Source organism: Pipra filicauda, unplaced genomic scaffold (assembly GCF_003945595.2).
Source record: "Pipra filicauda isolate LSUMZ 115617 unplaced genomic scaffold, ASM394559v2 scaffold112_size3218982_pilon, whole genome shotgun sequence".
Lineage (NCBI taxonomy): Eukaryota > Metazoa > Chordata > Aves > Passeriformes > Pipridae > Pipra > Pipra filicauda.
Genome location: NW_024103574.1, coordinates 2053390 through 2078714, shown reverse-complemented (window position 1 = coordinate 2078714; position 25325 = coordinate 2053390). Strand labels below are relative to the sequence as shown.

The 25325-nt window shown below is 36.7% G+C and overlaps 1 protein-coding gene across 6 annotated transcripts in view; it reads left to right on the top strand.

Moving 5' to 3' along the window:
- The window catches only part of ARHGAP29 (Rho GTPase activating protein 29), a 49613-nt gene that overhangs the window by 11650 nt on the left and 12638 nt on the right, over window positions 1-25325 (top strand). For all 6 annotated transcript variants that reach the window (XM_039383237.1, XM_039383232.1, XM_039383231.1 and 3 more), the window contains exons 3-11: window positions 12005-12148; window positions 18608-18704; window positions 19059-19131; window positions 22947-23007; window positions 23504-23641; window positions 23919-23983; window positions 24456-24566; window positions 24697-24777; window positions 25080-25268. In XM_039383237.1, coding sequence (XP_039239171.1) covers window positions 12005-12148; window positions 18608-18704; window positions 19059-19131; window positions 22947-23007; window positions 23504-23641; window positions 23919-23983; window positions 24456-24566; window positions 24697-24777; window positions 25080-25268 — 959 coding nt within the window. The remainder of the gene's footprint in view (window positions 1-12004; window positions 12149-18607; window positions 18705-19058; window positions 19132-22946; window positions 23008-23503; window positions 23642-23918; window positions 23984-24455; window positions 24567-24696; window positions 24778-25079; window positions 25269-25325) is intronic.

Here is a 25325-nt window from a genome sequence, read left to right as displayed (position 1 = left end):
TATAGTGTATCTACTAAAATATTCCATTTTCTCATTTCTCTGATGCATCAGTTTATCAAAATTGCAACTTAAAATATCAATAAGAATAATTTTGGTATGCCTGACAGCCTGGAGTTGAGAGTTGTGATTGTCATTTGGATGATCTTGACTTCATGGAAATTTCATGGACTAAAACGTTCCTTTTCCACCAGTTTGATTGGAAGTGTTTGTTCTTATTTATGTAGCTCAGTCACAGAACTGACGCTGACTTGTTTCTTAATTCTGAGCATTCTGGCAGTTGCAGTGATTTGATTATGTTAGATCTAATGTCTTGGTAATGGATTAGAGTTAGAACTGCATGGTAGGATAGGAGGTTTGATACAGAGCCTGGACCTTGATCTTCATAGGCAGCTGCTTCCCTTTTTAAGGAAAGTAGGGATTTTATGGGGACTCATTCCTTTATCTGCTTAAAATGCCCCTTTTTATAGAAGATTGAGGTGACTCAGGTAAGGCTGTAGAAAATAGTTATGTGTGAGTTAAACTTTCATCTTAATGGCATTCACTGCAGAACAGTGTAACTGCAAATCCTAGGACTTGACCTTTTTTTGTAGAGGCTGTGATTTAGCTGAACAAAGTATTTTTCCTTTTTATCCTTTTTTTCCTTCTTTACTGCTTGCATACTTTCTTGGACTAATTTTTAAAAGTATGATGGAATTTTTATTTGCCAATTCTGGTTATCTTTAGTTGATAAATCTGTTTTAATCTTAGGTTGACCAAATTTATCTCTTCAGTGTTGTGTTCTTTGTCGTATCTGAACTACTTCAGATAGTTAAGCTGTTTTAGTAATAACATTCCCTTTTTCAAATGTGTTGATTCTCTGTGATGTTTATAATTTGGGTTCAGGGCCAACAGGTGGATGTTGCAGCAGTTCATTACATTTCTGAAAGTTTTGTTAGTACTACTATCTATGAGACATAGAATGACTGTGGGATTATGTATGTTGCTACACATACACATAAAAGGGAAAGGGATGTTCTGACTTTGGAAAGAATCAAGTGTTTCTTCTAACTCTTGTAATGTCTTAATCCTTTTCTGGTTTTAGAAATCTTCAAGTGGAAGGCCTGGTGAGGAGGTTTCAGTGTAGATGCATTAAAAACAATTGAAAAAATGAATTGCAGGGTTGTAGATCAATAAGTTGCAGGAAGTGTATTTGTATGGTGGAGTTAAAGCACAAGTGTGTTCTCTTTCTCACCTCATGCCTTTTCAACAAGAGGCTTTGACATCTTTAGGTCTTGGGGACAAATTTCAATTTTGTAGGCCAGCATTTCCAAAGGGTGCTCTTCTCTGAGTATTGTATTAAAATTTTTCCAGTTACACAGGTGTGATTGTTTTAGAGCTCTGTCTTGTGAGAAATGTAACATCTCAGTTAATGTTCTACTTTGGGACTAGAGCATGTTCTTAGCTTGATTTGCAAGACCAGATATTGCTGAAATAGTTATGGACAAGGTATTCCTGAAGCATTAGCTTAAAGACTGCTCAATGTTCACAAATTCATCTTGATGTTTTAGTCTTGAGAGTGGTATGAACAGATTCTTCAGTAAAATGCTTAAGTTTTTTGTGGTTTTTTTTTTTTAATCTAATTTTTTTTGTTTGTTTCTCCTGTGGACTTCTTCTTTCATTCATTGATTGTATAGAGGGTATATAAAGTAGTTTGTACTACCACAACTGTGAAACTGGAAGGTCTGTCCAGAAGTTCTCCGATGCTGACAAGTGGAAAAAAAATGTTTACTGGAATAACTGAAGTGGAGTTGCAGAGAACCTAAACTGGTCAACAAAAATGGGCTGTGGTCTCAGCTCGCAAGTAGGTTAATGACTCCCAACAAAAGAGCAGTTGAAGGAGGCAACTTTTTGGAGGAATAGTCATATCTGCTTTGTGCTTCCTTGGGTAAGGTGCAAATTGTTTATCTGAAAGCTTAGTAGCATATGTGAATTGTGAAAGTTGAGTGAAGACAGTTTGCGAAGGGTCTTGACAAAGTGACCATGATAAATAGCTTATGCCAGTGGTGAAGAAGTAGGATTAAGACTGCAGAGTGGTCCAATTTAAATGCTTTCTGGTATTCGTGTGCAAGCCTTTGTGTTAAGGACAAGCAAACAAATTCAGCAAGGTATGGAGAGCTCTTTCTAGCTGTGGTTGGCTTCAGATGTCAACTAGATATGAGAAGGTGGCTGAGAACTTAATTTGGAAAGAAAGCGGTGACTGAGAACTTAATTTGGAAAGAAAGCAATAAGTCTGGAGCATATAAATAAATTGGATCAAATGCTGCATGCCATTGTATGAAGAATTAAATGCATGGGGCTACTATTGAAATATATAGTTAACCATGTTCTTTCTATTTCTATTATAATTCTCACATTCTGTAGCTTTTGCTGGACTGCACATCATTTGTGTATTTTATTGGGTTTGTTTTTTTTAATGTAGCATTGATTAGCTGGAATGACAACTTTGGTGGTACTAGGGAGAAACAGCTATGTAAATTGAAAACCACAAAGCAAACAAAGTCTGTGGTTTGTCTTTTTCAGCTTTTTATTGCAAGGTATTTGTAAAGAAATACTACTCAATTAAAAACTAATAATGAGGTGTGCAGTGGGTTACTGTTGTCTTTTAGAACATGCAAGTGACAATGTGACATCATTGTTGTGTTTTCTCTTCATACAAAATCAAAGACGTTTTGGTGTGAAATGACTGATAACAAAACATTATACAGTAAAGGGGATCTACTGTTCTGAGTTTAGGAAATGGGAAGACTTTTAAATAATTTCCTTTGGAGCATTCAAATGGCTCTGTGTCACCTGTGTGAATTACACAGTCAGGCTTTACTCTCTTGGGTGGTTGTTTCAGTTGGACTTCAGTGCAGAAACTTCAAATAATCCTTAATCCTTTATGTTCACCAGTTTTCTAGACAATGTTACTGGCTGCTGCTTTAGTGATTTGAATACCACTTAATATCTAAATTGATTTTTGTGTAACTTTTTTCTTTTCATCAATAAAACAGAAATGGACAACTATCACATCCTAAAACAGTCTATAATTGTGTTCAAAGGATACTTTAAAATAAATGCACAAAGTAGTGCACCTCTTGTTTAACATCGTATAATCTCATAATCCTGGCTTTGTGTGGTCTTTTGAAAACTAGGTGGGCAGGCAGCAGTAAAATAGCTTCTTCATTCAATCAGTGACTTGGGCTAAAAGTGGAAGGAGCAGCCATGTAGAATAAACAGTATTTCAGACTAAAATTAAAATAAGCTAAAGGTTAAGTATTGTTTCATAATCTCTTGGTGTTGGTTAGCAGAGGTTAAATTTATTTTATTTAAAATGCACAAACCATAACTTTCATACTACCCTTTCTGTGTGCCAGTTTGATATGGTGTGAACAAATTGCTGGGGATTGTCTTTCATTTTTTGACTTGCTCTTTTTTCAGAAACGTGTGCTGTGAATGTTCAGTATTACTTCATATGCTTTCAGAACTTCAACCAATATGCAAGGAACATAGTTGCTTAAAGCATAAGATACTTTAAGTGTCTTCCACTGGCAGCTGTTCAGTCCAGTGACTGATGAAGTTTTAGTGAAATGCCTTTAAATAAGTAGCAAGTCACTACTACTGGTGGTATAGTCGCCTGTCCTGATGGATATGACTTTCTGGTGAACTGTGACTGATCAGACTTATTGCAAATATGTTCATCATAAAGAATGTAGGATAACATCCACTTGACAATTTACAGTTCTAATGTAAAATGTGTTCTGAAACTTGTGAAGCATTATCCTCACCTAGCTTTATTCTTAATCTCCTAGATGATTCAGGGAAGTTATATGAACAGTGGCTGAAGTGGCCATGTAATATTTTCATTTATCAGAAACAGGTAAATAAGCAAACATCAGCAATTCTCATGACTAGTTTGTGCTCTTTAAATTTTGGGTTAATAAAAGATTAATGTATTCTAAAGATTAAACTGCATGGCTGAACACATCTAGGTTAGTTGACTGGAATCTCAGGACTAATAGAATAAAAAAGTTGAAGGAATGTAGTGTACAGCATATTGAAATAGATTAATGAAAAGCTGTATTGTGGTAGGTTTTTTTCTGAAAGGCTTCCCCACATGCACAAATGGGGAGTTCATCTATGAATTTAAATGTGAAATGAATGTGAAGTAACAACTATTCTGCTGATGTCAGTTGGCAAACCAACAAAAGGAAAATAAGTAGCTGCTTTCAGTGTAGGCAGAATTACAAGATTTTGATTATTCTGATGTATTTTGCATGTACACGTATTTTACTGACTTTTTGAAAAGATTATTTTAAGACATCTTTGTTTTTGTAACTTTAATTTCTGAAAAGGAATTTAGTCTTGGTTTGCTCTATATATCTGTAGTAGGCTTCTTATATAAGTTTTGACTTCACAAGTACAGAATTGGTCCATAACTGAAATGGGGTAGGAATGTTAGCCCAGTTTAATAAAAAAAACAATAACCACCACAGCTCAAGGTCACATCAGAGGCCAGGCAGCATGGTTAATGGTTGAATCTAAATGGATAGATTGAGGTATTTTGGCCAGTCCCTCATAGCAAATGACAAATCTGTTTGGGTATTTGTGGCACACAACAGAAGGTCATCATGCTCGAAATCTTAACCTGTTTTAGGCTGAACTAATGGGGGATAGTTTTGTGTTTTATCCAAGAACAATTGCAAGGCTGCGTATTCACCCTGTTTATTTCAAAAAGTAAAGAGAGAATTTCCACCCTTAAAATACCAAAAAAAAGGAGGTTCCAGGTGCTTTTCATCTTAAACTAGATTTGTAAAACCCAATTTTAAGATCAAATTTAGTAGTTTAACAGGAAATAGGCAACTGACTTGCCAAATAATAAATGCCTTCTTGTATTATAAAAACGTCATTTGCATATAAAAACTGACATCAAACATTGCTACTTTCAATATACTGTATTCAATGAGCTGTTTGCAGGAAATTTCAATGCATTCTCACTGAATCAGGTCAGTATATTGCTCTTCTCAAAAAAAAAACCCCAAACAACCTTACCAAACTTTATTGCTTTCATATCAAATGTAGAGGTTTGGGTTACTATTTTCATTACTTTCTTTTCCTCATTCCTAATCAAACTTCACATGTCCCTAGATTTTCTTCATTGAAACAACTGCTTAACTGATTATTTTTCATAAATTGTAATTTTTGCTGTAATATGATGTGATTGCAGTGGATTCTGGAGCACATGTTGCCAAGGACTGAATTTGGTGTAGTGTCTTTCAGTGATGCCATGACAACGAGGGTTGCCATGGTACTGATTAACAAAAAAGCTAGGATTGGATATTTTGGAAGCTTCAAGTGTGATGTTTCTTGACAGAAGGATTAGTAGGTAGCTTCTAATTTTTCATCATAAAACAGGGTTGAAAGGCAACGACTTTACTCATGCCTTTGGCAGCTTCCAGCCTTGCTAGAGAGTTTACAAGCATAAATTCTTGCAGAAATTCTCTGAGTTTTTAGTTTTCAGTGAATTAAAATGTTTCATTCCTTGTATCTGCAGCATGCAGTCAAATATAGGAAGAAATATGATAGCTAAGGATGCTTAGCTATCAGTCCTAAACTATGACCATCAACAAACAAAATATCTACACCACCATTAAAGGAAAAAGTTGTATTCATTTTGTGTACATACAATCGATGAAAATCACATTTAGCTCATACGTTTATTGTCTTAAAAAAGCTTTCTTGATGCTAGGCTGGACAGCAGTGACGTAGATCAACTTTGCTATGGTCAAACCAAAATGTAAAATGTGTTTTCACTGTATGTTTGATTAATTCTTGTGGTCTTTTGAGTGTGGTTGTGACCTCTGTTAAATCAGACAAATGCGCCAGGCTGTTAATCGTGTTAGAACGGGGCTGACAGGGAGAGGAGGGCAAAAATAAAAGGATGGTTTAATCTGGGACCGTTTCCCAAACTGCAGATATAGGAATTAGGTGATTTCCACACAGTTCATTGTTGTATGATTGTTTTGCTGTGATGCTCACCGGGAAGTCTCATAATCTGGATCAGATTCAGACCTGAGTGCTGACAGTTTCCTAATACACAATATGGACATTGATGAAGAGGCTAGTGATGTGATTTTAGTTGATATCTGTTTTACTTTGGATTAGCTTCATTCCAATTCTGACTTTTCCCCCTGCCCTAAGTGGTATAACTAGTGATATCATGTAATCCTTCTGTATAACATAATAGAAACACAATGTAATTTACCTTAAGGTCAAAAATGAGTTTTTTAGTAAATAAGAGTGGACAGTCTTTTAGCCAAGATGTTGGTCTTGCAGACTGAAATGTTGGTTACCCAAACCTCTTTCTTCTGAATCCTTTCAAGATTGAATTGATGAGGAGCTAATTGTTTGCATTCCATAAGGTGAAACTTTAGTAAAAAGTTCTGGATCCAAATATTCAGATATTGAGAAAAATTTTTGCAGTTTGGTGCTTGTTCTCACCACCATCCTGCAACACTATTTTGTCTGGCTTCTCCCTTTGTCCTGAAAGAGTTTGCAGTTATGCAGATGCAAAGTGGTACTTAAAACCAGAATTGAGACTCCTGTATTTCAGTGGAAGCAAAAAGGGACCTGAAGTACATACTCTTCATCTGATCCCAGGAGAACAGATTTACAAAGGGAGTTCTCAAATGAGGACTAGGCCAAGTGAGGGTGGTGGTTACAACCAGCATTTGAGTATTCTCATCCAGTTGCATTTATTCTAGTGGTAATGTCCATAGAGTGAGTTTACAGTAGACACTTATCATAGTCAAGGCATTTAACTGTGTTCATGAAGGTAGATGAAGAAAATATTTGTGCAAAAATACAAGTTACCTTGTTTATAGTAAGATTTTCACAACAAGTGAGATGAGTTATGTGTATTCTCTCCCCCAGTCAAAAGAGACTGGTCTATGTATGTAAACTTATTACTGTAGAGATTATGCATGGCAAGTTGCTCCACACTGTGTAACATTTTTGAAAGCCATTGAATGCATGACATAACTAATCACACCCTTCTACTTGTAAAAAGCTTCTTATGGAAAGTAAGACCTTATTAGATGGTGTGAATTAGAATACCTGCTTTGAAAGTCTTATATGTATTCTGACTTGAAGAATTTTTCATAGATGTGTTACTTTTCAGTTGTTTTATCTAGATCATTACCCTGTCTTTCATCAGTGTGATCAACTTATGTTAAAAACAAACTTTAGCCGCAATATAACAATAGTTGTATTAGTGGTTTCCTTTCTCTTGTGACTGGTGGAAATTGGGTAGTAGGGGGAGAGTCTGCTGTTAAAAAGCATTAATGTTCTAGGTGGAGAAGCAGTAAGTGTAATTGCACACACATCTTCTGTATGGGTCTGAGCAGCAATGTAGGATGTGCAGCAGCCACGGAAGGAAAAAACTGTTAGTCTGTATTTAAACTTGTCCTGGCAAACATTTGTTGACATAAACAGCTTCAGAAATGTTTGGGCCAACAATAAATCAGGTCAGACAAAAGAATGCCAGTCAACTGACACAGCAGTGCCTTTCCTGACTGTGTGTATTGTGACCAGCCCTGACTTGGCAGGGAGGTTGACTGGCGCTGACAAGCTTGATGAGCAAATTTGATTTTGTTTTGCGTGAATAGAATCCGTAGCTGTAAGGCCATTATTGCTCAGTAACTTCTAAACAAAGGCTTCAATTTGAGAAACATCTAAAATTAGAAAATACACAGGTTACGGTGTTTTTATATTAAAGATGGTTGAATGGTTATAAAATGTGGTGACCAAAACCATTGAGGAGTGGGATGCTAATGAGAACAGCAGGCTACTGAGATGGCTTGGCAAACACTGATAGACTTCTCAGCTGCTTTGTACTGTCATTCTTGTACATTAGGTTTGTCAGCTTTGAATGCATGCCTTTTTCACCCTGTTCTCTCTTCACTTCTCCTTCAGAGGATGCTTTCATTTTGGAAGAACTTGTTTAAATCCTAATGAAAGATTTGCAGATAGGCTACTGAGCTCTCTCCAAGCCCTTTTTGTCCCCCTTCAGTTTTTTTCCTTTTGAGATGTAGGGGGCTGACTTGTTCCTCCAGGAGATTCCAGGAAACTGTAGTCACCTGAGCGAACAGCTGAACTCGAGTGCCCAGAGAGGTCCTCTGTATTGCAGGAGCATCGGCAGTCACAATCTTAGCCTTCTGGGGTATTGCAATTCATGTTATTGAGCTTGAGAGAGATTTGAAAACAATATAGCATCCACTGGTGGAGAATTTCCGCTTGACTTCATGTAGATAAATAAATGTGTACAGTGATACAAGGGACAAAAGAAAAACTGAAAGTAAGTATTTTTTTATGACTACTGAAGTCAGATTGAACTGCTGTGGGAACTTTTTGGACACGCTTCCCTCATGCATTCCTGTCACTGTAAGCTGTATTTGCTCTGCTTTTGTTTTTGTCTCAGCCATTTTCGGACTTCTTAGTGTTAAGACTGCGTTTCTGTTGATTTGGCATATTTAGATTGTTTTGCTACCTGAAGTTTCTAAATCCGTCATGAACAGGAAATCTCTGGTTTAGTGTCTGTTTGATATCAGTCACTGAATGCAGCGTAGTTGTGGTTCCTGATGACTTCTGCCCCCACCTCTCCCCAAGCACCACTTGTGTCACAGGCCTTTTGTCTTCTGGAGGCCCAGAAACAATGTTTCAGATATTTTGTAAACAAATGATACAGTGATGGAATACAAAGAAATCTCAGTTGGGTGTAGCCAGACCTTTGCTTTTGAGAGTACAAATAACTAATCTCATGCTTGAGTGCATTATTTTAGTGATAGTGTTCTCCTGGATGGTATGATAAACATCTAATTCAACTCAGAAGTTATTTTCAACTTGCATTTCCCTTTGAAGCTTGCTGCTTCAGACTTGAAGAGGCTTGTGTCCTCTTCAAGTTTTTTTTTCTTTCTTCCCCTCCCACTTATTTTGCTTTTTTCCCCAACTCTATTGTTATAGTAAGATCCTGTCAAATTTTAATACTAAGAAACTGCATTTTGGGATCAGATATGCATTAATAAATCTTCTGTATATTTTTTTCTGCCTTCATAAGGAACCTTAACAGACTTTTTTAATTGCATAATGAGAAGTCTGTAGTAGTTGTGGGTCACACTGAACTCAAAAGAATAATTTGTGCAGTTTGATATATGTATTTCTTAATAAACCAGTTTGAACTATCTTTAAATATCCTAATTCCTAAAGATAACACGTTGCTATGATTTTAAGATACATTTTCTATGTTGACTGATCCACTTTGGGTTTGTAGGCATCAGTACAGCTCTGCTGTCTTTCATTTTCCTCATTGCCTTTGCCTGGAGCTGCCTGGTACTCCCAACAACAATTTATTCCTGCATTGATGGAGTACAATTGAGGCTTTGATGGATTAAAGCCTGAAGGGACCGTTAAAATTATTTGGTTTCATTTTTACAGCTATAAAATTTCTGAATGTTAGAAGGTGGGAATGGTCATACCAGCTTAGGCTAAAGCTGTGTCTAACTCAGTGTCTGAGTTCCGATGATTGCTGAAAGTGAATAGCTAGAGAAGAGTAAAAATGATAAGTTGGACATATCCTCTGAACTGTTTTTGCTTAGGAGAATTCTCAAGCTGTTACAAGTTACATTGTTTTAGTACAATGCTTAATAGTTCAGTAAAGAGTGGAGCAGTTGAGTGAAAAGAAGTTATGGAGGCAAGTTCAGAAGGAATTAATTCAAGACAGCAAGGCTGTATTACTGAAGTGCACAACTGTGCAGCAGTTGTGGATGCTGGGTGACTGGACTGCTGAAAGCAGTCGGTCTGGTGTAGTGTCCTAAGCAGCATCACCACTGCTGTGAAAGGCACAAGCTTGCAGAACCCACGGCCAGACCTGCTGTGGCATTTATTGACTCATTAGTAACACACAGGGAAACTTAAAAGAACTTGTCTAGTCTCTCCTTGTCTCCATGTAAACTTCTTGTGTCAATGCTGTGTTTTGGCAAGAAATTCCACAGGTCTCTTACGTGAAGAATCACCCCTTTCTGCTTTGCATCTGGTTCCTCCTTGCTCAGTTTAATCATCTGATGTGTTTATATATAACTGAAAGACATGGATAAGCAATTGATTCTACCCACTATTTTCATGGGGTTTATAATTTTCTGATCTTTCATATCCCCTATAAATTATTTCTTATACAAGGTCACAGCTTCTGCTGTTGTTGCTTACATGGAAACTGCTTCAAGCCTGAATTGCTTTCCCCAATAAGTTCAAAACTTTGAGCTATAATATGCCTTTTAGATTGATGTGTGTTTGTCATGAACAACCTCTGTTGCTAATGTGGAAGCACTGAATCATGGCCACATTTAGCACCAGGCTTTTGACTTTTTTTTTTCTTTGCTGTGTTTGAGTCTACACTGTTAATTACAGCGTACGTGTAAATGAAGATAAAGCCACAGCTGTGTTTCTTTAACAAATTTTGTAGAACTTTCTTAATTTACTGCTGTGTAAGATGAGTTTTCCTAGACTTTTGTGTGTCATGTTATGGACAGAGCTTCCTACTCCCTTCCAGCAGGAAAAAACATGCAAAGTGCCAGTGAATGGTAGATAAAGTTTTTGCCTTAGTCCACTTCCTGAGTCAAGGTTTTTCCTTTGACCATGTATAAACCAGTCTGAGTTGGGGGGAAAAAAATTCCTGATATTTGACATCTAGAGAGGTAAAGCCTGAAGCACAGCAGTCCATAAGAGACTTGCTATTGCACCTGATACAATGATATGCAATCTGTATGCAGTCCCCCCACCTGCCCACCTGACAGCAGTGATACACTGTACTGACATGTCCTGTTGTACATTGTTGATTCCTCAGAAGAATGTAGGTGCCTCTAGCCTAAATACAATGTCTTGTAACCAGAACAAACTGGCTCTGATTTGAAACTGTTCTCTGAGTAGCACTGGGTCAATTTGCACTGTACAGTAATTGTCTGTATTGACCTGTTTGTTATCATGACCACAGACAACACAGAGTTGCCATTCCTTTTTGCTTAGTGAGGAAGTGAGTCAGCTTGTATTAGATCCTCTTTTTCTTTTTCATAAGCTAGACTTTCCTGAATTTGAAAGCTTTTTACCACAATTTGCAACGCAGCACTCTAGTGCATGTGAAACTTTAATTCCATGCACCAGCGCCTCTTCTGTAACAGAATGGAAAAGCTTGTGGTTGAACCTGTGCCATGTATGGAATAAGAACTATTTTTTAAAAAAGCTAAGCCAGGATGGGATTTAGGGGCGCATAGCAAGAGGTGTATGCTGCAGAGCATCACCATCTTGGAATGTGTGTTTGAAAATTTTTCTGATTAGGCCTAATTTACAAAATAATTTAGGTGTTCAACTGATTTGTCAGAACTGACATGCTTAAAGACAGACCTTTGTAGATCTAGGCTTATATACTAATGATGCTTAAGATATCATTGACTCTCGAGTTAAAAACTAGCCAACATTTGCCAGAAATTTTTGTTTAATTCTATGAATATACAGAAATGGTGTAGAATTTGTATCAGGTGAAGAAATATTTAGTGAACAATCCAAATCTGTTTTTGTTGATACCTTTTTTGCATATGTGTAATTATCAAATGGTGATTGATGAAATGACATGAGAAAAAGATGGTTTAATTCAGAAACCTTAGGGTATTTGTGTAGAATTCCCCCAGCACTTTTTTTTTTAATATACTTACTTGACTTTTTGTGAGAAATGAGTTTATATGTAAATGATATGCAACATTGCAAGTAAACTGTTGGCAACTGCTAGTATAACTATTTTTTAACAATTTCTTTGTTCTGAGTAGGTGCAGCTTCAATATGGCCTAGAATTCCATGCAGCTGAATACCATCAAAGTGGTTTGTAATGTAATTGGGTGTTAATTCACTGTTTTAATGTAGTTTCTCCTTTACTTTTTTTCAGAAAATCAAGATGGCCTGCATCAGGTAGTGCACGAACGCCTGGGGGAGTTGCTACGTGTTTTAAAAGCAGTGATAAATAAACATCAGACTCTAAATTCAGTTGATATTCTTAGTGCTGCAGGAACAGTTATTGCAAAAGTAAAAGGTAAGGAATTACTACCTTTCATATTCTTGGAAAGTTCTTGTAATTACCGACTTGATTGATTCTGGCTTGGAGTTATAGATAGAATTCTATGTATACAGAAAAAACTATTTTTTTAACGAGTAATACTTAAATATTTGTTTAAAAATACCTTTTCGAAGTGTAGTATTAAAAAGCTTGTTCTCTCATTGATGTGATAACATTCTGTTTATAGGAAGCTAGCTGCAAACCCACATTGAATTCAAAAAGCACAAGCCTTTTAACTTGAGCTTTTCTTTACCTGTGTATTGCAGAATAATATCAGAGTAATAAACCTGGCATTCGTCCACTTTGAGATTTGCCAAGAATCTTTGCCTAATTCTCTGAATCTGTAGGGATGGTATTGTATTTTTATCAACTGAAGAAATATCTGAATGGCCTAACAGTTATTAATTAAACAGATGGATCATATCTATGGTAAAGGTGTCAACAGCAATAAAAAAAAAAGCCTTGCAGACATAACATGTGTTAATACTTTTTATTGCTGACCTATGCTTTCACAAATGTAAATAGTGAAGCACTCAAGTGCTCCAGCCCTGTAAACTGTAGCTGTTTCTTCCCTGTGGAACCTTTGACTGCAGCTCTCCCTACTCTGTCTGGTATATTACTATGGAACCAGCTTAGTGTAGGGTTAAATCTCCACCTCTTGCCTGTCTTAAATAATACAGAATACCTTCTTCCAGAGACACATAGTTGAGTCTTTCTCCTTGTTCTAGGGTTTTCCCTCTTGTTTCCTCATTATCCTAGTATGTTGAAATATACGCTGCTTATTCAGTAAAGTGGGAATATGAGTTAAAATGCCACGGGGTTTAGCTGCCTGATTCCTATACCTTGGATTCTTCCAAGACTCTTAAGGATAGTTTTGCCAATTTGTTTGATCTTGGCAGGTACTAGCAGCCTACTTTGCATTTTCTTCCTGCTACATGTAGAGTTTCTTATAGATCTGTACCTGGTATTTGAAATGATCCTTGGACTATAACTCTGTAACTTCTGAACTTGCCTTAGAGGTTTGTACATAACAGTTGAAATGCAGAGAGTATCCCTGAGAGATTGCTGTTTGCTTGCTGATCTTGGGGAGATTTAAGTGCACACAGGCATCAAAATTGGGGAGTTACAAGACATCAGCTTTTTCTGACTGGTACTTAAGTGCTGCTTCTCTGAGAACAGCTAAACCTTTGCTGTATGAAAAAAACATAACCTGTGGTAAATGTGAAGGTGGCTTGTCTTCAGCACCCATTTGGTTTTTGCAGCTGTTTTTTGTGTAGAGGTCATACTGCTCCAGGTTTGTATTCAAGCTGAAATGTATGACTGCTGGTACCAAGGAAGCAGAAGTAAAAATACAGCATGTTGTGGTGAATTGTAAGCATATTAAACTTCAAATTTGCTTACAGTGGCCTATCTGTAACACATGCATTCACAGGTTTTCAGCTGTGGTTATTTCTCTAGAGGTAATGTAATTTTTGAATAAACAGGAAGCTACAAGAATGTGAGGAGCTGGTAAAACAGAACCAGTATCCTTTTTCCTCTGTCTTCCCCGTCTGTGTTAATCTGACATTATGAAAGAAGTTCATGTGACTCATCTGTTTCTTGTCATTGGAAGACAGAACTATAAAAAGATATGGAAGTACTGTGTATTTGTAGTCAGATTTATGACTAGGAAGAGAATTAACCTGGCATGGAAAACTTCTGATGTTTATTTAGGAGAGGATGAAATAAACACAAGCCAGGATTTATGTATGATTCCACCCTCATTTTTTGAGTCTTTGTATAATGCCATGGTTTCAAATCTAGTTTGTCTTTGGAACTTCATATAGGGACAAACTGCTGTTTTAACAAATGAGTGCCTTTTGCTCTTCATTAAGTCAGTTACAATAACTGTGCAACCTCAGTGACTCTGTCTTCTGAAGTATTCTCATAACTGACAAGTTGTACTGTGCTTTAAACATAATGTCCAGTGCAGGTAGGCCACCCCCTTTAAATTACTGCTAGCAAAAATTAGAGTGCTCGTGTCCCTCTTTCAAGCCTCTAAGCCATTTCTCAGGATCTTAGAATGGAAATGATGTAAATGTACTTGTAGTTCTGCTTTGTATGCCTAATGCTTTTCCTTCTAGGCAGATCGAGGGAAAAACTAGCTATGTTATCTGAATTTTCTTAAAGATAATGATACTTGACAGAATAGATAATGTTAGACCTGTACCATTTTGGACTGAGGTTGAAGGAAAATGGTGTGGAGGGGGGCGGGATGGGATGTGACATGTGATTTCTCTGGTTAAATCTCGGACATGATGTGGTTCACTGGGCCTCTTTAAACTCTGTACTTGCCTACTTGAGTGCTTCATAGAGAGTGTCTTTTAAATGACACCTCACTTGACCTGGAAGGATTGCAACTTAATGAAGCATCTTGCTTGGAACCTGTTTAGACTCCTATTTCTGGAAGTCAATTCCCAGTCTGGCACCCCGTCATATTTGTAGTTGTTATTTTCCCACTCAGTGCCTTTGAATAGTTGATGACCCCAGAGAACATGATTCTCCTGATCCAAATTCAAGTTTGTACTGTTCTTTTGTTCTAAATTACACCTTTTGACTTAACTGAATCATTAGAATGGACACAGATTCCTGGTGAAGCTGAAATTGCACTTGTCTTGTAGAAATTTCCTATTTAGGCATGAAGGTTTTTTATAGAAGTTTTGCATCAAAATGAAATACCTCAAGGAAGATCAAGTAATTTCAGTTTTGTTGGTGTATCTGTGATGTAAATTCAGAGCAAAATTTATTATGGAGAAAGAAGGAAACAGTTCCTCAAACTTGTCTTGTTGGCATCCAGTTCAAGTTGAGAAGGCTGCCAAACCTGGTAGGAAGTACAGGCTGGTGAAATTATATGGCACTAATAACTAAAAGTAGAACAGTGGGGCCTGGACAGCCTGCTGATCCTCTGTAGCTGTGACGTTCCAAGAATACTCTTCTTCCTCTTTCTGGTCTCTGTAGTACTGCTCTTTACTCAGGCTTCTCCCCCATTTATTTTACACGTTTTTAAAGAAGAGGGGCAATAACAAGAAGTGTTACAAGTCTTTGTTTTGGGAGAGGGAGTGGTTTTTTTGTTCTTGGTTGGGTTTTTTTTGTTTGCTAGAGTGGTGGTTTTGTTTTTGAAGTAGTTCTGAAAGGTTCTTGAAGGCATTGTTGGGAGTTTAAAAATAAAATTTGTTGCAAAGGTATTCAGTTCCAAGAAGTCATCCAGTTGCTTTAAAGTCAGCTAGTAAAGTATGGATAGAAGGTGTATTCCTGTCTAAAAAAATAAATGGTGATGTTACCATGTAAGTCTATTAGGTACAAAAAAATTGGCCCAAAAAGTGCAAATTCTGCAAGCTCGGTTTTGCCTTGTCCAGGTTCTGCAGAAGCTGGCAGGATAGTGTTGCTGCTGCCAGTCCTGCACGTGTCCATGGGGAGGGGGGTTGAGGAAGCAAGTGAACTTCTGCACTCTAGCATGGCTGTGTCCCATGCCTTGTGTGCCTGTGAGTTGTGCTGTGATCATGGTGAACTGTCCATCACCTTTTAAAGGGCCCTGGTTGCACTTTGGTCTTGACAGTTGTCAGCCTCTTCTTGGTAGTTTCAGAAGCATTGCTCAAATGTCCTCAGGCAGTGCTTCACCTCCTGGGATTCTCACTTCCAAAACTTCCATGGCTGTTTTGGGTTCCCCAGCCTGGTCTGTGCTTGATTCAGAAAGGTTTTGATGGTGTGACTGGAGAACTGAAACTGCAGCATCTCACAGCTTTTTGATGAGATTGACAAACCCACCTCAGTTTGAAGACAGCTTTGGCAATAAAGATCCACTATAAGATAGGTGTGTATTTCAGGTACTGGATTTTAATGTACCGCTATCATATGATTTTTTTTTTTTGAAGTTCAGTATGTGTCATCTGAAATCTTACTTAAAAGGGTTGTCAAACTGTAAACGTGCTTTGAAATCTGTAGAACTATAGATAGATAGTTGTCATTTCCAGACATGGCAGGATTACTATAGTTCATTGTTGTCAGGAGCTATTGTGTGCAGTCAGGATGTCCTGGGGAAAGAGAGTGCGTGGTTTAAAGTTGATGTTAAGTACATCAGCATTCCATTGGTGGTAAGCTAGAAGAAAGCTGTTTGTATCCTACTGAATTATTAAGAAATTGGACTAACCTGTTTTGGGAGAAGTGGTAATTCTGAAAAATTTGAGATTGGTTATTCCTTTTGTGATGGATCCTGAAAGGAAAGGATTTGCTTGGCATATAAACTGTAAAGCTTAACAAAACTCTTCCTGGAACAGGAAGGCAGAGTGAAACAGACGGCATTTCTTTAGGGAAAGGCTCTCTCTGTTAATGTCTTGTTAACTAAGTGAAAGAAGTGCTCTTTCTCTGAAGGCACTGTGGCTAATGGATATACAAATATTTCAGTGGTAAGTGCTTTGAATGTATAGACAGTTTTTGTTAGTTCCTTTTAATGTTGAAACAGTTTGCTTTTCATGCCGGCACTCAAATGATTTTTCCAGTCATTAGTGGCTGGTAATCAATAGGTCTCATAGTAACTGTTGTTGCTTAATGATTTGGAATTTATTTGGATTTATAGGTAGCATTATTTCTGGAAAGTTGAGGTTTTCAACTAACCTGAATATTAAAAAAATAAATAAAGTCACTACTATTTACAAATTTGTTAAAAAAATTTCATCTGTGGACTTTTATTAAATCTCATTTCAAACAAAGGTGCCGGAGGCATTTTTTAATGTAATTACAAAGTGTAGCAAGTGAAGAGGAAGGAGAAGCTGTAGTTTAGCAGTTAACTGGGGCAAGAGATACTGGTAATGTTTTTGTAATATGTGGTGATTGTTTCTTACTGTAGGCTTCTTAAAACACATTATTCCATATCTGCAAGTAATTGTAAAAATGGCCCATGAGAGGAATATGTATTTTCTGTAATAGCTTTGTATAGAAATAGTTATAAGAATGTTGATCAGGTCTGTTGACGTGCTGTGTAAAAAGGAATGGATTTAACTGTATAACTTTACTGGTTAAAAACTTTTCCTTTCACAGAGGAAGTCTAATGGGGGAGTAGATTACTGTACTTTCTTTGTTTGTTACCCATTAGTGTTTAGGCACCTGGCAGGAAGTTGGAATACTTTTTAAGATTAAAGCCTGGTAATTTAATTTGCTAAGAAAATGTGTATAGAATGGGCAACTATTTAACACGATTTTAATTTTTGCTACTTCTAGAAGTCATTGTAGCCCATTATTTCCATATTTATACTCCAAGTGTAAGGAAGATATGTAAATGAACCTTGTTGCGGGTTTTGCAAAAAGTGATGAATGGGGTGAACTACCTGTATGTGTGTCACTGCAGTTCTCTGAAACAGATATAAGCATGTGTGACTTAAGCATCTAGAGAATTGAGAACAATGCATTGCTTAAAAAAAAAAAAGGTTTTACAAAATAAATGCTAATGTGAAATTGTTACTTCTCACAATGTAACATTGGGGAAAACTTCCATCCAGAGGACACAACTTTGGCTTAAAGGAGTGTATGTGACTTCTGTACAAAAAATCTCCCAGTCACCAGTGATTAAGGAGTGAAACTGAAAACAGACAAAAATGGTTGTGCTTTTTTTCTTCTCCTTTCTCCCTCCTTCTTCTTGTTTAGTAGTTGTTAATAGAAACTCTGGATGAATCATTCTTTTTGTCTCATTATTCCAGTTTGTCATGGAAGTGTGCTAAAGATTCAGTGTTGAGTGTCTAACCATCTAGTTTGTTCAGCATTGCTCCTCTTCCTATTCTTCATCACCAATCGTTATGCTGAGTTTCTTCCCCACTTTTAGCAGAAAAAACTGAGGAGTTTTTGCCAGACTATGGAGCAAATAATTAAAGGGTTTTGCAGTGGATACTGCCTTTTGATACCTTTCTGTTTGCTTGTACTCAAGCCAGAAATGCTGTGTTCTGCATTGCATACATTTGGGGGAGCACCCCCATAAATGAGTGCTCCTGAGTTCTAAAATTTCTACTCAGAAAAGAAACAGTTTTTCAAATACCTGACTGCATTTGTGAGCTGCTTGGTGGTGGTGGTGCTGCTGCTGTGTGATTTGACTCTGGTAAATGACTGTTTTTCTCTTCCCATCACATTACCAACATGTTCCCACACAAAGCTGCTTCTTAAGTGGGAAGATACAGGAAGTGAAACAGTAATCTGATTTCATTGTGGGAAGCATCTGGATTGTGTTAATTTCTTTCCTTTAGTGTTTACTTTCTTATTAATCTTCTTTAAAACCGTGTTTTTTCAATTATTCAGAAAAGTATAATGTTGCATGTTCTGTAGGAGACTGCATATAAAATTTGTCTTTAGGCCTGGTAAACCTGCTTGCTTGACCTCACCTCTCACCCTTTGGTTTACTTTCTTTTCCCTAAGCGGTGAACTTCAAAGAAGTTAACGAAGAAAACAAGAGAGAACTCTTCAGTGAAATATTTTCTTCCATTGAAACTTTGGCATTCACCTTTGGAAACGTGTAAGTTGGAATGCAGAAGGAGTTTTTAAAGAGATCAACGGAGCTGAATCAAATTAAGACTAAGTAACAACAAAAACTGTAGTTTTGTTTTGGTCAAATGTTGGCTGACAAACTAAGTTAATCCCATCTAGAACAATTTTACTGCTTTGAGTGTTTGTTTGGTTTTTTCCTTAACAAGGAAATGTATGATGGTATAGAAATGACAGGGAATATAAGACTACTTCTAAAAATGGTTTGCAGAACTTTTAAAGGATGTTAGAAACACTATCTGAATTTTTGTTTTCAGTGATACAAAATTGCTTGGTGAGGTAAAGTAATGAAGTAACACAATTCAATTCTTTGTTTTTCTGGCAGGGTTTCAGACTTCCTTATGGGAGATGTAGACAATGGCTCGTCATTGGGACTTCCTGTATCTCGGAGAAGTCGGGTAGGCTAAACACGTTCTCTTGGAGTGTGGAATGATATCTTTTAAAGGAGACTTCCATTTCTACTGAAACTCTGTGCATCATGGGGATGGGACACTTGGAGTCATGTGAGCGTTAAAACTAGATTAAACCCATGAAAAATATGTATTCAAGGTTTCAGATACCTGAATGTATTCTCAGTTCTAAAGGACAATGATGACTCAATAGAGCTGGTGCAAATATGTAAATGATAACCTGCTGCAGTTTTTTCTGAGATTTTTGAAGTGGTGAACTGAAAATAAATAAATACTGAAAAGTAAAATACTTGAATGATTTACATGCTGGAGTAGTTAGAATGTACCTGTTAAACCTAGAAGCTAAAGGTTTAATGAACTCTTTTTGGCTTTCAAAGACTAATATTCATTACAAAATAACCTTTTCTTCTTCCGGAGCCCAGCTTGTGCTGTAACTCTTTCAGCAACAATTCACTAAGATACCTGTCAACTTATAGGTAGTCAAAGAAAAACCTTAGCATTTTAATCTCCCCTTTAAACACTTTGAAGGTGTGATTGAAAAATGCTCAGTTCCAAATTCTGTTCTGAATTTTTGTGTATCTAGAAGCAGACTTTCAAGTAAATCAAATAAAATTAGAAGTTACATGCAAGGTAAATGCAGTTGGTAAGTAGTGCATATGACAAGCCAAGTTGTAGCAAGGTTAAAAATTTTAGATTGTGGGTTTTTTTAAAGGCTTTGTTGAAACATACTTAAGGCTTAGCATTCCTTCACACAGACTTGATCACAGTAATGCTGTGCAGCTGCAGCTGAGAAGTAGTCTTCTTAAATTTTCACTATGTTTGATAACACACATGGGAGAAATATGGGTTATCATAGAAGTTCTACTTCTGTAGTTGCTACAAAACTCATCTTCATAAACAATATGGAGGAAAAGTAGGCTATGCAGAAAACTGGTTCCAGCAAACTTAGAATCAGGTTGCTGATACAAAGTATGAAATAAAATAGCATAAAAGCCAGCATCTCATATAAGTTAAATGAGGTTATTGGAACAAGTACTAATTCATCTAATTGATTCACCAGGAGAAGGAAGGTGATAAATTTGCCAACGTTTTAATCTTGAAATGGTTTTGTATTTCAAAAGTATATGCCTGTGGAATGAGATGGTCCTATATATTGTACTGTGAAGTGAAAATGATTGCCTAAAAGATCACTCTTCTGAACACGAGGGTGGGGGAAGGCCAAGGGGAAATTAGAATACAGTGAAATGAAGAATGAATTCTATTCTAGGTGCTTCAGAAGTCACCAGCTTGTATTTAAAAGCCCTTCTTTGTTGTGTCTCTTGCTTTTCCTAATGTGGAGGTAAACAATTATAAATTTTGAAGTAGGATAACATAGTTCAATTTCTTAGAAATCTGTCTTAAGTGTCTTTTCATTTAGGCAAATAAATACACTTAACAGATTAATCATTTCACTTGGATCTGCAATTCAGACAGTAATTTGGAGGCTAGCTAGGAGTTGAGTGTTAGAAGGAGTTAAATGCAAAATGTTGAAGAGGTGTATTAACTTTTCCTGTAGATGTTTATGTTCAGTGGTTGATCATAGCAGCTAGCTGTATCTTAAACAGATAGAGTGTAACATTTTGGTAGAATTTAACATGTAAATTTTTTGAGGCTTGATTAAGGAGAAAGATTTTGATTGCTTGTTTAGTTAGGGACTACCCTAATTAAGCTGTTGAGGATTCCTCCAAGGAGGAAGGGGATGGGCAGCGCTGATCTCGCTTCTCTTGACTGCAGGGGAGTCTACATTCTTTACTTCAGGCATTCCACTTGGAAGTTTAAGTTAAATAATATGTATACCCCCTCTTAGCAAATGTAATTGTTCTCATTTTAGCCCTCATAGTGCAACCAGACATACAAGGTGAAAGTAAAGATATTTTTTAATTAAAAACAGAAGTGCTTCAGAATATACTGGAAGAGACGAGACAGACATGTCTGACCTTTCATTACTCAGCGAGCTATTTGAATGCTATTTGATGCTATGCAGATCTAAGAGCATAATAAAGGAGTAGGATAAAATTTTCAAAATGTGTGAGGAGATTTGCCTCTGTCAGGGTGAGAGTCTTGGGTAATGGGAGGGGAAAAAAAGAAAGAGCCTCACTGAATTTCGAAATGAAATCTTATCTAGAAGTCAGGCTTTTCATTTTTGCTAGGACTGCCAGGATAAGTCATTGGTTGCTTGAAGGGGGCAAGCTATATGGATCAAGTTCTGATAATAAGTTGTAGGACATATGTGAAAGCATTTGTTCACGTTTGCTTTCAAAACGTGGTATTACGTGTTTGCAATGGGGTGAATGTGAAAGGATGAGTAATCTTTGATTAGCTGCCCTAACTAGTCTGTGTGCCTGAGGGACTGGAAAGGACTGAACAGTTTTCAGGACTGCAGTGATTTAGGTCTTACAGAATGAGAAGTAATTTTTAGGACCATAACTAATAAGCACTTCAAGCTATTATAAAATACAAGGTTTTATAAAATCTGAACTATGTCTAGGAATGTTCAAACTGTCTCCACAACTGAATATTGATCCATTGTTAAATTAAGATTTTATTTTTTTTAACAGTTTGGTTGATGGACAGCTTTGGATAGATTTTCCATTTGTTTTGGAAGAGCCCTTCCATTTTGTTAAAACTCTCTTATAGTAGACAGCAATTATACTAGTATTCCACTTTTAGGAATGGAGCAGCTCTGTAGACTATAGTTTAATTCTGTTCAGTGTTCAACTGATGATTAATACCTTTCATGTTTTGATCTATGGAAAAGCTGCTTTTGCTGTGAAGTAAAGAATTATTCTTGAGGGATTTTTACGTGATTTATGATCCATTTTCAGTTACATTTAAAAACCCCAGCTAACCAAAACTACTTGCATCATTGATACTGTGCTCCATTTTAGCAAATGTCTGAAAATAAACCAGCTCCAAAGTCTAAATGGAAACAAGCTGTTCTTGTAAAGTTTAAGAGCACTCTGCAGCTATTTCTTAGCCTTTATTTTCTGTCTGCTCTGTGCTTCAAAGTTGTGAAGGGTAATTTCTCCATTTAAAATTATGTAGGGTTTGTTGTTTTTCTTTGTTTTGGTTTTTAAGGGGATAAGTGGTTACTAGGTAAAATTTTTATTCATTTAAATGTGTCGAGCAGTCAGGTCTACAGCACAGTCCTACAAATAGTTCAACTTTCACAAATAAAGGGGTAGCAAAATGCAGCATAAGGACAAAGGTAGGGATGACATGATGTGCTACATTCCTTTTATTATTGGATTACATTCTGTCAGGTTGTATTGATTGTCAGGGCTTCATTAGCAAGTGCTACAGTCAGCTGTTGTGCCTACAGTGCACACCTGCAAGTAATTTAGGAGAAATAACTTTATTCCTTTGAGGAAGAAATATAGGATTCTAATGGCTTGTAGAATAACAGCTGTTACATGTATATGACATTAGGTCTGTATGAAAAGGTTTTTAAAAGATAGGTAGGGATCTAAGAAAAGCTGGAACTCAATTCTTCAACAGATCTGGTTGATATTTAACTCTTTCATCACAGCCTTTCAAGATTGTTGATTTAAAGGTATATAATGATTCCTTGCTATTTATTATGTCTCATTCGACAGCTGTGGGAGGTTAGAGGGTGTTGTGCCTTAGTTGAGAGGGAGTTACAGTGCAGTTTGCCTTATCTGCAAAAAAGGAAAGGGGCAGATAATGCCATTTATTTGGTTAGCCTGTCAGTTCCAGTGAGAGCTTTTCATTGCTAACTTAATGTTTTCTTTCTTGTACACCAGTCTTTTGAAAATCTTTCCGTGGAGTCTGGGGGCTCACTGCATGAAAGGGATGATATTCAAGGTAGGTAATTCACTTAACATTGATAAACACCACTTTGAATCTGTGGGGTTTATTTCTTCTAAAAATGTTTTAAGTCAGTTGCTTGCTCACTTTTTTACACTCATGCTGCCATTAAAACTTCACTGTAAAAAAAAAAAAAAGATGCTATTGCAAAGGTTTTATTCTTTTGTAAATAATTAACCTGGTTGCCTTTTGGGGGGGGGGGGAAATGAACCAAAGGCCTGAAGCTCTTCTGTATCTCATCATATGATTGGTGTTTTGTTGGGTCACTTTCTTGAAGAAAGTTATGCTGACCATATGACTACCCCAGATAAAATACTATGACCCTTTAATTTGTTCTAAAACCTCTGTCAGTCCTGTTTAGAATCAACTAGCATTAAAGACCAACTCAAGATCAGAGCTGCTTAAGCATTCACAGTTGGCTAATACTGGCTTTGCTCTCAGTGTGTGGTCATGTCTAAAAATCACTTGTTTGTGTTCGATGCTTTATTTGCAGGACATCTTCGAGCAGAGGAGGTTGATAGCATGCTCCTAAGAAATGACAGTGGGATCGAATCAGCTCTGTCCTATGCTAAAGCATTGTCAAAATATATCAAGGATGTAGTCGCATGGGTAGAAAAAAAGCTTAGTGTGGGTGAGTGGCTCTTTCTGGCATTTAATCAGCTTTGTCATGATGAAATTAAATCTGTTGTCAGGCCTCTGTGCTGCAGACTGTCAGTAATGTGATTTCTAAATTAGTAGCTGTTCTGCTGAAGTGGACAGAACTATCGCACATTTCCTACAATTAAAGGCCTGTAACAAAGTGAAGGTGGTCCCCTCTGTAGCCTATTTGTTAAAGGAAGACTGTAAAAAGCATTTAGCATGTGTTACAACTGTTAGTGTAAACAATAACTGTGAAATTTTTTTAACAGAACTGGAGTGTTCTAGAAACTTAGCAAAAATGGCTGAAACTGCTAAAGCTATTGTTGGACACCAGGTGAGTACATCTTAGGGGCTTTATTTTAGTCTTAAATCTTAGTATTGAACCAAAGTATTGAATGCCTTGCCCAAAAGTAAAATTCAGGGATATGAAGGAGTAGATTTTTAAGTTGATACAGAATTGATTTATACCTTAAAGTACTGGTTGAAAGATCTGCTGTATTTTGTCTTCCGTTTCCTATGGAAATTTGGATATATAAAATTATTTTTGTTGAATACCCAGAATAGTTTTCACAATGTGCTTTTTTTCTGTCTGATATCTTGTATGCTTTGTGGTTTGGACTTGTAGACTTTTTTCCTAGTAAAGTGAAATGCAGATGAGAAATCAGTAATTTTCTACATTCATACCTGACTTCCACACACATAGAAATACTCACTAAATTTAATTGAAAATCTAGTTCAGCTGACTTTTAGAATGTCAGCATATCTCTGTCTTACCTAGAACATTAATGTGTTTTGTGTAATTTTAGGATTATATGCCATTCCAATCAATATTCGTTAATGCTTTTCAAAATGATATTGAGAACAATCAACTTTGGCAACAAACAGCTGCTGCTCTTCAGTCTAACAAATTTGTGCAGGTAAGCTTAAAGAAAAAAGACCAAAATATTATTTAGGGTTTTTAAAGTTTTGTGACACCACAGAATGTTTAAAAGAATGAACTTGCAGCCTATAAGCCTTTAACGTACTCTATTAATATTTCCTATCTAGCCTCTTCTTGGAAGGAAAAATGAGTTGGATAGACAAAGGAAAGATATCAAGGAGCTTTGGCAGCGAGAACAGAAAAAAATGGTTGGTAATTCTTTCATATCTAACAGTTCAGTCTAAAATTCTTCAAAAGGAAGAAACTTTCAAACTAGGCTTGTTATGAACTTATATTCACAAGTATCATCTATAGGGCTTATTGTAAGTAGCACATAACTGCCAATTTGATGACAATCTGGTATTTTTAAGCAGTTGTCTTTCAATGACTGTGTACTTTGAACTGCAGCATACAGCCCTGTGCATAACAGCCTCTTTAAACATCAACCATTAAATAACTGAAAAATTAATATCAGTTATTCTTCTGCTTTGTCTTTCATTGCATTCTGCAGCAAGAGCTGGAAGCTGCTCTACGAAAAGCAAAGTTGCTATATACACAGCGTCAAGATGAGTATGAAAAGGCAAAATCCTGCACTGCTCGTGCTGAGGAGGAACATCTCAGCTCAAGTGGAAGCTTTGTGAAAGATGTCAGCAAGCAACTAGAAAAAAAACGAAGGCTAGAAGAGGAAGCTCTTCAAAAGGTAAAGAGTTTTTGTTCCTTGCTTTTAAAGTTAAGCCTATGCTGGTTCTATTCATGC